This window comes from Zootoca vivipara, chromosome 10 (assembly GCF_965207765.1).
Source record: "Zootoca vivipara chromosome 10, rZooViv2.hap1.1, whole genome shotgun sequence".
In the NCBI taxonomy this organism is placed as follows: Eukaryota; Metazoa; Chordata; class Lepidosauria; order Squamata; family Lacertidae; genus Zootoca; species Zootoca vivipara.
In genome coordinates this window covers 53,224,454-53,238,157 of record NC_142593.1, presented here as the reverse complement: position 1 = coordinate 53,238,157, position 13,704 = coordinate 53,224,454, and the positions used below count along the sequence as shown (strand labels likewise).

At 47.2% G+C, this 13,704-nt stretch overlaps 1 protein-coding gene across 8 annotated transcripts in view; it reads left to right on the top strand.

Annotated features, from left to right (window-relative positions):
• The window catches only part of CTIF (cap binding complex dependent translation initiation factor), a 161,208-nt gene extending 150,440 nt beyond the window's left edge, over window positions 1–10,768 (top strand). For all 8 annotated transcript variants that reach the window (XM_088653135.1, XM_088653134.1, XM_088653133.1 and 5 more), the window contains 2 exons: window positions 6,689–6,742; window positions 8,870–10,768. In XM_088653135.1, the coding sequence (XP_088509261.1) occupies window positions 6,689–6,742; window positions 8,870–9,085 (270 nt within the window). In that variant the 3' untranslated portion in view covers window positions 9,086–10,768. The remainder of the gene's footprint in view (window positions 1–6,688; window positions 6,743–8,869) is intronic.
• Window positions 10,769–13,704: the final 2,936 nt, after the last annotated feature.

The following is a 13,704-nucleotide window of genomic DNA, read 5'->3' as shown; positions in this document are numbered from 1 at the left end:
GATTTCTCAGGAGACAGATGAGGTGATCAGGCACTCCCATTTCTTTAGTATTCCAGTGGATTTAGTATTCCAGTGTAATATTTCAGGAGCCCTAACGGGAACAGGGATGCTAGGCGGAGAGGCTGTATCATTTAAGAGTTGCACCGAACCGTAATTTTGCTGTTGCTGCAGCACTGCAGCGATCTGGGAGCCCATAGGAAGGAGAGCAGGAGACGAAGGAACAGCAGCAGGGACCATATAATTGGTCCAAACAAAAGCCCTGCAGGCTTACTGTGCAAAAGCCGTTTCCCAACGTTCGGCTCAGTCGAGTCTCCTGTCGCAGCAAGGAAAGGAGCCTGAGACAGGGCTGAGGGCAGGATTCCGCTCAATAATTACTCGGATAGAACGACTTCCACTTGCAAAACAAAGGACTTCCTCCCCTTCTCTCCCCCACCCCCTCGTCGTCTTAGAGAAGGTGGGCCATAGCTCAGTGGTAGAACATCTGCCTTCCAAGCAGAAGGTCCCAGGCTCCATCCCTGGCATCTCTAGGTAGGATTGGGAGAGATTCCTGCCATGGTCCCCAAATTTGCTCCAGGGGATTGTTGGAAGCAATAGGGCAGATTTACGGGGCAGGCTGGGAGAAGGGAAGAAAATTCTGTCGCTCAAGGAGAAATCCTTTTGCCGACGGTTGAATTCCACTCTTACCATTATTCTCACACACATTTAGAAACGTTAAGATGAGACTGGATCAGGCCAGAGAGCCATCTAGCCTAGCATCCTGCTCCTTGCCAATGGGAAGCAGGACCTAAGTGCAGCGGATCTCTTTTTACTGATGTTCCCCAGAAGCTCATTTGAGGGGCTCTACTGCTGCTGAACTCGGAGGGTTTCACTTAGCCAAGTGAAACAAGGAGCCGCTGATAGATCTTTCTGCACTATGAATTTCTCGAATCCGCTTTTGAAGCCCTCAAAGCTGACCTTCACCACATCCTGTGGCAAAGGGTTCCATAATTTAATTTGGGGTGACTCCCAGGTTGCAATATTGTGATGTTATATTGGACAGAGTAAACGGGCTGGAATTGGCAAGGTGGCTAAGGAGTGGTGAAGCATAGGAATCCCTATGCTGAGATGAGGACAGGCATTTTGCTAGTTAACCCACAGGCCATTGCTGCCACCAGTTCACTGCAGAGTCTTCTTAAAGTTTGCAAGAGGCAGCAAAAAAAAAACTTTTTGGAATATTTGCACTAACCCTCTCAGCTCTCGTGAGTTTTATATTATTAAAGGCAGACAGTTTAACTGCGATCTAGCCCCAGGAAGCGTTTCCCTGAGTCATTTCATTTTCATCTGTGTTTTGTTTAACTTTTTTTTCCATTCATGTTTGCTTCCATTCTTAGAAAGCTATGGGAGTGTGTTTAATCCCAGCCATTGAGCACCGCAACAATGCAGTGTTTCAAATAAAGGAAAAGTAGCCTTGCAGGACTTATCACGAAGAGCACAGCTACCCAAGAGACTTCGGTTTGTTTAGTTGGTGTTTTTTTGTTTTTAAATCACAGCCGAAACAGCAATACTGTAAAAGCTCGTTGCAGTTTAGAGGACTGCAAGAATGAGGTGTGGGGCATAGGAGAGATTAATTATCTGCTTTCCCAAAAGCCCTCTGAAACTGCTGCGTGTATCTTAGGAAGCTACCTTAGACCAATCAATCCATTGGCCTATCTAGCGCAGTATTGTTTGAGTGACTGCCAATGGCTTTCAAGGGCATCAGGCAAGAGTCATTGCCAGTCCCACCTGAAGATGCAATGGACTGAACCTGGGATTTCCTGCATGCAAAGCAGAGGTTGCATCCGTGAGCTATGGCCCTTCCCCTCTGAAAAGATGATTTCCCAATCCATGTATAGGCCACACACCCATGGCCTAGTTGTTACCACCATTAGTCCCTAAGGAGCTGAGCTGGTCACTCTTAACCTCCTATAAATGATGGGGCCAGGAAAGTCTCCCTTGGGAAGAAGTTCCAGCCATTTAGGTGCCACCACTGAAAAGGCCCTCTGTCACTTAGACATCCACCACGTGTGAGATGGGTTGTGGGGAGGGGGTCCTGCTCCTCTGGCACAGCAGCCCAGAGGCTGAAAATTTTATTTGTTTGTTTGATTGTTTGTTTCGTGTTTGTTTGTTTTTTTCATTTCACAAGATTTATACACTTGATTAAAACAAAAACAAAAAACCACCAACCTGAAAACAGTTTCAAAAACAATTACTGCTCTGTTTGGCATTGAAGTAGGGACGCGGGTGGCGCTGTGGGTTAAACCACAGAGCCTAGGGCTTGCCGATCAGAAGGTTGGCGGTTCGAATCCCCGCGACGGGGTGAGCTCCCATTGCTCGATCCCAGCTCCTGCCAACCTAGCAGTTCGAAAGTACCTCAAAGTACAAGTAGATAAATAGGTACCGCTCCAGCGGGAAGGTAAACGGCGTTTCCGTGTGCTGCTCTGGTTCGCCAGAAGCGGCTTAGTCATGCTGGCCACATGACCCGGAAGCTGTACGCCGGCTCCCTCGGCCAATAATGCAAGATGAGCGCCTGAACCCCAGAGTCGGTCACGACTGGACCTAATGGTCAGGGGTCCCTTTACCTTTACCTTGGCATTGTAGCATTAAACCAGAAACGTCCCCTACAGTCAGATTCCCTCCCCCTCCCCCTCCCCTCCCATTTCATACTAGAAAACTGAACATCGTCATTCTTAAAATGCTACATTTTTCAAAGCGCTTCATGTATATTATCTCAGGAATCCTTGCAACGGCCCTTTTTAAATAATACCCAATATTATTATCCCCATAGTGCAGGTGGAAAAGCTGAGGATAAGAGAGAGAACAGCCTGACTAAAGCCACCTAGTAGCTCATGGTTGAGGTAGGATTTGAACTGGAGACTTCACGGCGCGTGGTGCAGACTGCTGCCCCTCTTGCCTTCTGCACTGTGGATTGCTGTGTGGCCACAAATGCAGGACAGAATCCCACAATGCTCAAATATATCCTTCTCTGATTCTGGAGCTGGAGGGAGGGGGGGTAAGGCAAAAGTGGCTGGAGCTGGCAGATCAGCCAGAGCTGGAAGCAGGCACTCCTTGCCACTGAAATTGCATGAGCTTCAAGCAACAAAGCTGGATCAGGGAGCAACCCCAAGATGTGTACCTGCTCTTTCAAGAGGAGCTCAATCACATCTGGAAAACCACCTCAAAATCATGGACCCAAAGACCTGCAGCCCATAGCGCCTGTCTTTCCTAGATTCAGGTTTTTGGGGTTATTGGCCCACATCCAGCCGCTATCCTGCCTCAGGTGGAACAGAGAAACAGTGCATATTGGTTCCTCCCTGTTCCAGATCCTCTGAGGACATATCTCAGCAGCTTCACCTAGATATTGAAAAGCATGTGCTCTCCCTTTCCTGACAAAGGTCCTCAAGCAAAACACCCAAGGCTATCACAGTGCCAAAACTGGGCCCGGAAACAGACTGAAATGGCTTCCCTTTGTGTTGAAGCACCATTACCTTCCTTCCACAATTTCCCCCAATCCTCAAATTGTATATTATGTCCTATATCTTGCGCCCATTTGATCATAACTGATTTGACCTCCTTGTCTTTCGTTTCCCATTCTAGCAGAATGCTGTATGCTTTCTTCAGTAGTTTCACATCTTCTATAACCTCCTTTTGAAATCTAGAAATTGTATAGCTAAGCCCTTTTTTTTAAGTTAAAGGTAGGTAGCCGTGTTGGTCTGGCATAGTTGGAAAAAAAAATCCTTCCAGTAGCAACTTAGAGACCAACTAAGTTTGTCATTGGTATGAGCTTTCGTGTGCATGCACACTTCTTTTTTGTAATCCTCCTTAAACATTTCATTTAATTGTCTGTAATGCAACCAACCAACTTGTTTTGGAATTACTGTTATATAAGCTTCCTTCCATGTTCCTGGGATTTCACCTGCCTTTAAAATCTCATTCATCACATCTTTCAATGGATTCACTAATTGTTCACTTAACTTTTTATCATATTTTGCCGTTAGTCCATCTGGCCCTGGAGACTTACCACTTTTTGTCCAATTTATTACCTCTAAAACTTCTTGAGCTGTTATTTGGATACAGTATTTAGAATCAATAATTGTTCCTCCTTTATTTTTGGCAGATTAGTATTTTTAATATATTCCTCTAAGCACCATCACCTTCTTGAGCACTTGCCCCCAAAGCAGACATTTGCAACTAGCCGATAGTTGTCCAAAATTCTGGAGTCAGGAAAGACATCTTAAACAGGAGGTACATCACTGCCTCCTTAAGGGTAGACAACCTTCAGTGTGGTAGCAGCTTGTCCAGCACCTTTATACAGAACTCCTCTCTGTAATTTGCTCAGCGGCAGGATTTGACCCTCTCATAGACATGGCAGCTTGGCCCTTCTGCAGTGCCAAGGGCACCAACACCAGCTATTTTATCTGTAAGCGTTGCAGATCAGCTACTGTTTCAGCTCCACCGGTAAACCCACAGTGAGCCGCTCCTGGAAGAGGAATGTCGTGCCAGCTGGCAGAGGAAATGCCCTCCCTCTTCCCATTTCCAGGTCTAGTTAAAATATTTGGGGGGGGGGGGAAGCAATAAGAATGATGAGTGAGGCTGAATGCCATCTCCTTGGAAAAGGCTTTGTCACTCACATGGTGTTGCTTTCATCACTTCCCTTTCCTTGTCCTTGCTCTGGGGTGACCTGCCAGAGTCCTCTCCTGAGAAATATAAACATGGATGGCATAGCACTGCCCATAGGGGATGCCTGGAAACAGACTGAGCCCCCTATCACTTGATGGGCGAGGAGCTTTCAGAATGCCTTCTCTTGCACCCGGGTCGTGTGTGCGTCTTTCTCGTGCTTTATGTTTCCCAGAGTTCTTCGGATGAAGTCACATCCTCTTCTCACAAAGTTAGTGCAGCTTCAGACAGCCAGGAAACGTAGTCTGCCGGTTGGGTGGTTCTCCCACATGGAATGCCAAGGAATCTTCTGCACAGTGTTATTCTAGCTCCAAAAGCAAAGGCCGCTCCTCGCCTGATGAAGGAGATTAACTCGGCTCCCGGTATTTCCTTCCTTCAAAGGCAGAAGAGACAAGCAGCGAGAGATGGCTGTCTCCAGCCTGCCCTGCCTGGGGTCCTCCCAGAGACATTTGGGTGGCCCTGGTGGACAAAGAAGACAGCCATGGGGAAGGGAAGGTCTGGAGCAACCTTCCCCAACCTGGTGCCCTCGGCGTGTTTTGCAGTACAATACCCACCATCTCTGACTATCATGGCGCTGTCAGGGAATGTCCAGAGTGAGGAATTAGCTATTTATTGTCAAAAGTGCACTTATTAAGTTAGGGGAAGGCGTGTCCATCCATCCATCCTACGTCTCTCAGCTACTCCTTGGCATGCACCTGCTGAGGCAGTTAGAATCATAGAGAATAGAATCGTAGAGTTGGAAGAGACCACAAGGGCCATCCAGTCCAACCCCCTGCCAAGCAGGAAACACCATCAACGCATTCTTGACATATGCCTGTCAAGCCTCTGCTTAAAGACCTCCAAAGAAGGAGACTCCACCACACTCCTTGGTAGCGAATTCCACTGCCGAACAGCTCTTACTGTCAGGAAGTTCTTCCTAATGTTTAGGTGGAATCTTCTTTCTTGTGGTTTGAATCCATTGCTCCGTGTCCGCTTCTCTGGAGCAGCAGAAAACAACTTTTTCCCCTCCTCTATATTACATCCTTTTATATATTTGAACATGGCTATCATATCACCCCTTAACCTTTCCTTCTCCAGGCTAAACATACCCAGCTCCCTAAGCCGTTCCTCATAAGGCATTGTTTCCAGGCCTTTGACCATTTTGGTTGCCCTCTTCTGGACACGTTCCAGCTTGTCAATATCCTTCTTGAACTGTGGTGTTCAAGAAGTTGCCGCAACAGTTGCCGCAACAGAGACCTCAGCTTATGTATCTTGCCCACGCAAGCTGCGTGGAAGCAGACGATGACTGTGCCTGTGTGTAACCTGCCCCTGCTCCGATCCTCTCTTGGTCCCAGGAGACAGTGGAGGTGGAGGTGTGGAATGCCTTGACTCTACACCAGCCTGATCTCTCTCTCCTCCTGCACCCATTCTTTACTCTCCAATCCTGCAGCTTCTCCTGCCTCTGCCTCTCACCTCCGGGCTGTTCCAGGCTCCCCCAGATCATTGACCCTCTTCTTCCAAGTCAGTCTCCAACCCCCACTTCTCCCAGTGCCCCACTCTTCAGGGTTCCAGCCAGTCCCTGACAACTGACTATTGTTCATTCTGAAGGGTGCAAGGTTGCGGGAAGCTGGTCTAAAGGACGGGGAAGCTGTAGCCCTCCAAACTAGGCATCCCCAAACTTTGGCCCTCCAGATGTTTTGGACTACAATTCCCATCATCCCTGACCACTGCTCCTGTTAGCTAGGGATCATGGGAGTTGTAGGCCAAAACATCTGGAGGGTCGCAGTTTGGGGATGCCTGCTCCAGACATTGCTGGACTAAGCTCTCATCCTCCCTGACCATTGGCCATTCTAGGTGGGGCTCATGGGAGATGAAGTCCAACAGTCTCCCGCAGGCCGCAGGTACTCCCCACCCACCCCCAATCTAATGGACGGATTAATATGAAAGCTGAGAAAAATATCTAGTACAAGGCAGGGTTTTCTAAGTGGCATCTTTTTGCTTTCTTGTATTTTTACAGTTGTTGCAGTCTCAGGACATAAAGGAAGACGCTGTCCTTTGCTGTGCAATGGAGGTACGAATACTGACGTTTTCATTTTGAGATGCAGGCCAGGAGATTGGCCCCCCTGGGGTTTTTTGGTTTTTCTGTTGGTCTCTCTATGGTTGAAAATCAGTCAATGGATGGGAAAGAGGGTGGGGAGAGCCTGGCCAATAATCGTTTGCACCTCTCACACACACACACCCATGGTGTAGTGGATAGACTGGGACCTGGAAGACCTTGAGCTGCTTGGAGAAAAAGGTGGGGTATTACCAGGGCCGTCTTTACCGGGGGTGCAAGGGATGCAGGGCACCCAGGTGCCAAATGTACAGCTACTGTATACCCTCTGAATTGGCGGCAGTGAAAAGCAATTGAGCCAAAGTACCGACGAGTCAAGAAACAAAAGCAGTTTTTTCAGCTGTGTCGTTGTTACAGATGAATGACCCCCTCCAAAAAAAAGCTCAATAACTTTGAGTTTGCCCCCCCTAAAAAGGTCAACAACTTTGGCTTTCCCCCTCCCAACAAAAGAAGCTCAACGAAAGTTAATTTGGGGGCGGCTAAACTAAATTTGGGGGCGCTGGGCGGATCTTTGCACCCTGCATATGCTAAAGATGACCCTGGGTATTACTGCCATAAATAAAATAAATTGTAATCCTGCAAGAGTAAATATCCAAATAGGGCCATAGGGTTGCTGTGTCCAGCCGCCCTGATGTTGCATTTGAAAGGCAGGATCTGAATCAAAATAATGTCACTGTTTGTTTATTTCCATTTATGAATTTCTTCCTATAAAAGCACACTTGGGGGGGGGAGCTTAAAAATAAAAGCACCAGTCATTAAAACTGTCTCACATATAAGCATAGCTGTCAACTTTTGGATTTGAAAATAAGGTATCAGCAGCCTCACCTGTCCCAGGAACAGTCTACACTTATATCTAACAATCCAGGATAGCAGCAGGAAACGGCGCTGGAATAAGGGAATTTCCAGCAAGAAAAGGGAAGGTTGACAGCTATGCATTTAAGCACAATTAAAATGGTTTTTCATACAATAACAAATTCAAAGATGGAAAGAAGAAACAACCCCAACCAGAGAAGAATGGCAAACCCAAGTTGATGGACTATGCTGAAATGGCAAAATTAACTGGAAAGCTCAGAAATCAAGAGGACAAGAACTTTAAAAAAGAATGGGGAATGTTTATAAGTTAGTTAGTTAGTTAGTTAGTTAGTTAGTTAGTTAGTTAGTTAATTTATTGTTACGGTTCTCGACCAGCACAAGGAATGTTTATAATGTATTTACAAGACCATTGTAAGCAGGTTTAAAACATTAGCAGGATTTTAAACACCACTTGTAAAGTAACAGAAAGTATGGATAATTTGGAAGGATAAAATTTGGACAAGTATTGATATGCGGTTGTAAACATTATCATTTGGACCCATGGAAGGGGTGGGGGGAAGTCAGGATATGCAGAGTAATCATGATATTTGGATTTTGAATTGTGTTTGGGGGTGTTTTTTTTTGTATGTTTATACTTTTTAGAGTCAATTAAAAAAAAAATCAAAACCAATGCAGATACAGAATGGGATAGAACTGTTCATTTAAAAGGCTTGTTGAAAAAAGGCCTTTAGCAGATTCTCACTAGACAACAGAGGAAACATCTGCCTTCAGAGAGGAGTTGCCACCATGCTAAAGGCTGTATTCTGTTATCATTTGAACTGGACCTCCTAAAGAGGGAGGGAGGGGTGTCATTGGTTTGTTTTGGTCTTCTTTTATCATGTATTTTTATGATGTGGAACCGCCCTGAGACCTACGGATGAAGGGTGGTATACAAATTGAATTAATAAACTAAATATCTGCAGGACGCCCTCTCTGGCAGAGCACAGTATATAAGAGATGAGATGATAGTTTAGGTATCCTTGTCCCAAGCTATATAGGACTTTGTACACCAAAACCAGCCGTTTGTTTGAACTTAGCCTGGCTGTTCATTGGCAGTGCGAAATGTATAAGCTTGCCCGAAGAAAAGCAAAACGAGATGAGGCTCCCTTCTCCACCTCCTTTCTTCCCAGGTGGGGAGAGAAGGTGGACTTGGTGGCAGCAGGGCAGGGCAGGGCCTCTTTGACGCCCAGCATCTGACCCCCGTTCTCATTCTCTCTCTCTCTCTCTTGACAGCTGCAAAGCACCGGCCGGCTCCTGGAGGAGCAGCTGCCCGAGATGATGATGGAGCTCCTGGCGATTGCCCGCGACAAGATGCTGTGCCCCTCGGAGTCCATGCTGACCCGGTCCCTCCTCCTCGAGGTCATTGAGCTGCACGCCAACAACTGGAACCCCCTGACTCCCCCCATCACGCAGTACTACAACAAGACAATCCAGAAACTGACAGCCTGAGAGGGAGGCGGGGTTGGTGGAGAGCCAGGAGGAGGAAGACACGCACTTTAAAAACAAAACAGAAAGCAAAACACAACAGGAGAGAGAGAGAGAAGAAAGGATTTGGGCAAGGAACTGAGCTACAGCAACCAGGGAAAGGACCCAGCGACCTTTTGTGGTCAAGATACCTAAGACGACAAACTCCCAGCATGCTTACGAATATGTTCATGGGGGCGAAGCATGTTTCTTTTCAGCCGTGTCCTCAAGTGCCATCGCCACCCCACTCCCTCCGTGCCTGCCCTTTTTGTTCCGAGGCTCCCCTTTTTTCCATCCCGCCCCCATTGCTCATTCAGCTCCACATCCCGCCGGGTCATTGTTTCGGTTCGAGAAAGAACACGGCGGATTTGAATAGGGAGCGCGGAGAGCCAAGCAGGGATGGCTTTCACCAGACGCCTCCTGGCTTGCAGTGACCAACTGGCAGGAGGCAGAACGCAGCAGATGTCTTTTGGGGGGACAAAGGCAGACACGTTCCACAGCAGACACTGGTAATTGACAGCTTTTGTCAGGCAAAGAGACGCCCCCATTCTTCCCCCCCTCCTTTCTTCTACTCCTCTTGTCTTCACGGTTTTGTCTCCTTCGCTTTCCTCCTGTCCCCGTCCCCCTTGCATCCGACCCTGAAACCCCCATTCCAGATTAGACATTCAGAGGGGATAAAATTCTCTCTCTTTTTGCCCCCCACCCAAAAAAGAAAAATTGCACTGGGTATTGTTTCTTTTCTTTTTCTCATTGGTGTATTATTTTATGCACATTATGTATAGCATATATCTTATATATACAAACGGACGGACAAATTGCTATCTTGAGTTTTGAGAAGCAAAGATAATGTTACGACGCAAGCGGAGGGTCGCTTGAGGACTTCAGAAGTAGCGGGAGCGCAACCCCAAAACCACTTTAGAAGTATTATAGCCACAAAACCTCTTGCCGGTGGGTTCACATGAACAGCCTGATCCCATGGCGATTTCACCGGGACTTATTTTCCAGATAAAAGCTCAAATCCAATCCACACATTGCAATTGCTGTCAGAATACACCAGTGTTGGTACCAGTTTCCTGGAGGGAACGTCTAACAGTGATTTCATACAAAAGTGTGGAAATCATTAAATTGCCGTGTACACAAGTGTTTAAAGAAGCGTGTGCACGGGGACAGAGGATATCCACATGTTAAGAGTTCAGTACAAGAAACACTGGTGTTTCTCTCAGCAGTTGCAATGCGTGGATGGTCCTTAATCATGCACAGGAGCATAGCTTAAATGAAATTCAGAGCGGTGCGCCAGATTATTTCAGAAACGGTCAGTCTGCAGCTAATCTGTTGAAGTTGAAGGTTGGGGGGGGGGCATTTGTCAGCTAATCGAGAAGCAGCTCAGCCTTTGTGTTGGGGTTTGTGTGTTAACACTTTTCCTGCTTACAAACGGCTTTTTAAGTCCAGTCTTATTCCTAATTACGCAGTTGAACCGGGGCCCCTTACAGTTGAGCCTAGAAACGAGAAAGGGAATCAGGGTGGGAAGAGGGGGGTGGAAGTTGTTCTTTAGAAGCCAGTAAATAGGAGGAGATATGTATGTATGTATGTGGTACAGTATTTGAAGTTTTGGACAGAGACAGAGAGAAAAAGGAAGGAAGGAAGGAAGGAAGGAAGGAAGGAAGGAAGGAAGGAAGGAAGGAAGGAAGGAAGGAAGGAAGGAAGGAAGGAAGGAAGGAAGGAAGGAAGGAAGGAAGGAAGGCTTTTGTGTTCTGACAAGAGGAGTTTCATTTTTATGGGTTGTATCCAGTATGAGTTATATTCAGAGTAAGCCCATTGACACTGATCGACTTAAGTTAGCCATGTCCTTTAATTTCAGTGGGTCTAGATACAACCCAATATTTATTTCCCCAATACTTATTGTGTTGTAGAGCCATGGGGTTTTAGCTGAAACCTGCCACTGGTTATTTCTCCCACTCTAGAAGTCCAGTTTTCTGAATGAATAAGCCACCCAAAGAGGATTCTTTCTCTGTGTGAGATGAAGTTTTTAGATAATGATGATGGTGTATTATTTATACCCCACCTATCTGGCTGGGTTTCCCCAGCCACTCTGGGCGGCTTCCAACAAAATATTAAAATACAATAGTCCTTCAGATATTAAAAGCTTCCCTAAAAAGGGCTGCCTTCAGATGTCTGTAAGGAGTTAGGGAGTTACGAACTCCTCAGCAGAAATGGCTGCTGGCCTTTTGATAACAGTATCAAACTTAGTTGTGAGGCAGGATGAGGCCTGGTGCAAGTCATGGCACTTCATGTTGTTAACCGTGGTTAAGGTTTACATTTCAGTTTATTGGATTTGTGAATCCCTTCCGACAACAACAAGCCCTGAAGCGATTCACAAGAAGAATAAAACTCAGTGGTGAAAACAATGGAAACCTCCAGTCATTGGGGCTGTCCTGATACCTGAGAAAACCCAAAATGCCATTGCTTGGCACCGGTAGGTGGCAAAGTTGGTGCCAGGTGAGCCTCCCTGCAGAAAGCATTCCATCAATGGGAGCTGCTGCAGAAAAGGCCCGTTCCCTCGTTGTCACCTTCTAGGTCTCCCTCGGAGGTGGCACACAGAGTCCTCAGTTGACAATCTCAAGGTGTGGGCAGGTTCATATAAGGTTAAGGTGTCTCTTTAGATTTAGGAGTCCCCGGACATATATAATGCTTTAAGGGTCAACACCAGGCATCACCAAATTTTGGCCCTACAGATGTTTTGGACTACAATTCCCATCATCCCTGACCACTGGTCCTGTTAGCTAGGGATCGTGGGAGTTGTAGGCCAAAACATCTGGAGGGCCGCAGTTTGGGGGTGCCTGGTCAACACCAACACTTTTAAATGGACCGACGTAAAAGATCAAGCATGCATAGGCCACCTTGGTTCCACTACACAGGAGTTGTCTCAACAGCACAGACAGGATTGAGGATTCAGGATCTAGGGCAGACATTCCTCCTGGACCGGCCCTGTATTAGCCCAAGGGCTTGATCCCCCTGAAGACCCTTATATTGTGGTGTTGGTTTCCTTGGAATAGTCTGGGCATCCAGTGGATTGGGCCCCCAGTCCTTCCAGTTCCACCAAAAGCTCAGGGATTTTTCAAGCACCATCATAGGGAGAAACCTAAAGTGAGGACGTCCCAACCTAGAAGTTAGCTATGAGCACATCTCCATTGCAGACTTCAATCAACCTGTTTTTAACCGTCATGGCTTTAGTCTTTACATCCCAAGGGGAAAGTAGTTCTGTAAAAGAATCTCGCAGGGCCCACCCCTTTGCTGCTAGACTGGGTGAGGAACTTCACTGTCAGTGGCAAATTTTGGGGTACCATTAAAGAAGTGGCAAATCTGGTTTTAAACCAGGTTTTCTGCATCGAAAGCTCACACCCCCAAGGCCTATCTGGTCCAGTAGCCGATTTCACACGTTGGCCGCCCAGAAACCTGTGTGAAGACCACAAGCAGAAGGCAAAGGGCAATGGCTTTCTCCAACAGCTGCTTCCCAGGGACTGGCAGAGGCATGCTTGCACCTGCCAATCCTTGGTGCAGCAGCCATCATACCTGCCAAGTTGCTGTCCGAGAAATAAGGGACCGGGCCGGAAGTAGTAGACCGGAAGTAGCGCTGCCACCATTTTGGAACTGGGCGGAGCATGCTCAGAAGTGACTTTTGATGCTGCTTTGCCCAGTTCCAAAATGGCCGCCACGCCAGAAGTCTCACTGCAGCCATTTTGGAACTGGGCAGAGCAGCATCAAAAGTCGCTTCTGAGCATGCTCCGCCCAGTTCCAAAATGGCTGCCGCGCCACAATAAACCGGGAAAAAACAAAAAAAATCTGTTTTTTCAGCTAAGAACAGCTGGGAAAAACGGGGATTTCCCGGAGAATATGGGAGACTTGGCAGCTATGGCAGCCATTGATAAAACATATCAGTGCACTTCCTTGTCATTTTCCTGGTGAGAAAGAAGTGGGTTAGCCGCACAAGGAAATCAAACCAGCAACATTTGTGCAACCACGAATTTGACAGTGAGAGGCTGGATCCCACCCGAAAACAGTGAGAGGCTGGGAGCTCCCGCAGCCATAAAATACCGCAAGGGCCATTCGCTTAGAAGGGAGGATAAGAGAAATTCATAGAGGAGGGGAGGAAACCATCGACTGCTAACTCTTAGCAGGCAGTCTTCCTTGCTCTTCAACTGGGAGCAGAGGACAGGGGAAGTGTGTGTGCTGTTTCACTGCAAGTCACCCTAAAATTAAGATTTGCCACATGTAGGCTCCCAGTTTGAAACCTCGTGGTGAGACTTTCTGAGGCGGCCTGGGGCCTTCGCGAAGGGCATCAGCCTTCATCGCCCTTGTTGAGCTGCAATTTGGGGTCGCTTTCCCAGTTGTTTGCCACTTCGCTGCCGCCTGCCCCAAAACACCTGCTAATCTGTGTGACACCCAAGTTTTTAGAGGTAATTTCAGCCTCGGTGGCCCTTGCAAACTTGTTTTCCACCCGTCACTATTGCCCAAAAACAACAACAACCAACTACAACCCTGTGCACTCTTTCTTGGTTTAAGCAAATGGAAGAATCTCTTCTCCTGCTTTAATTGGAAGGGAGCAA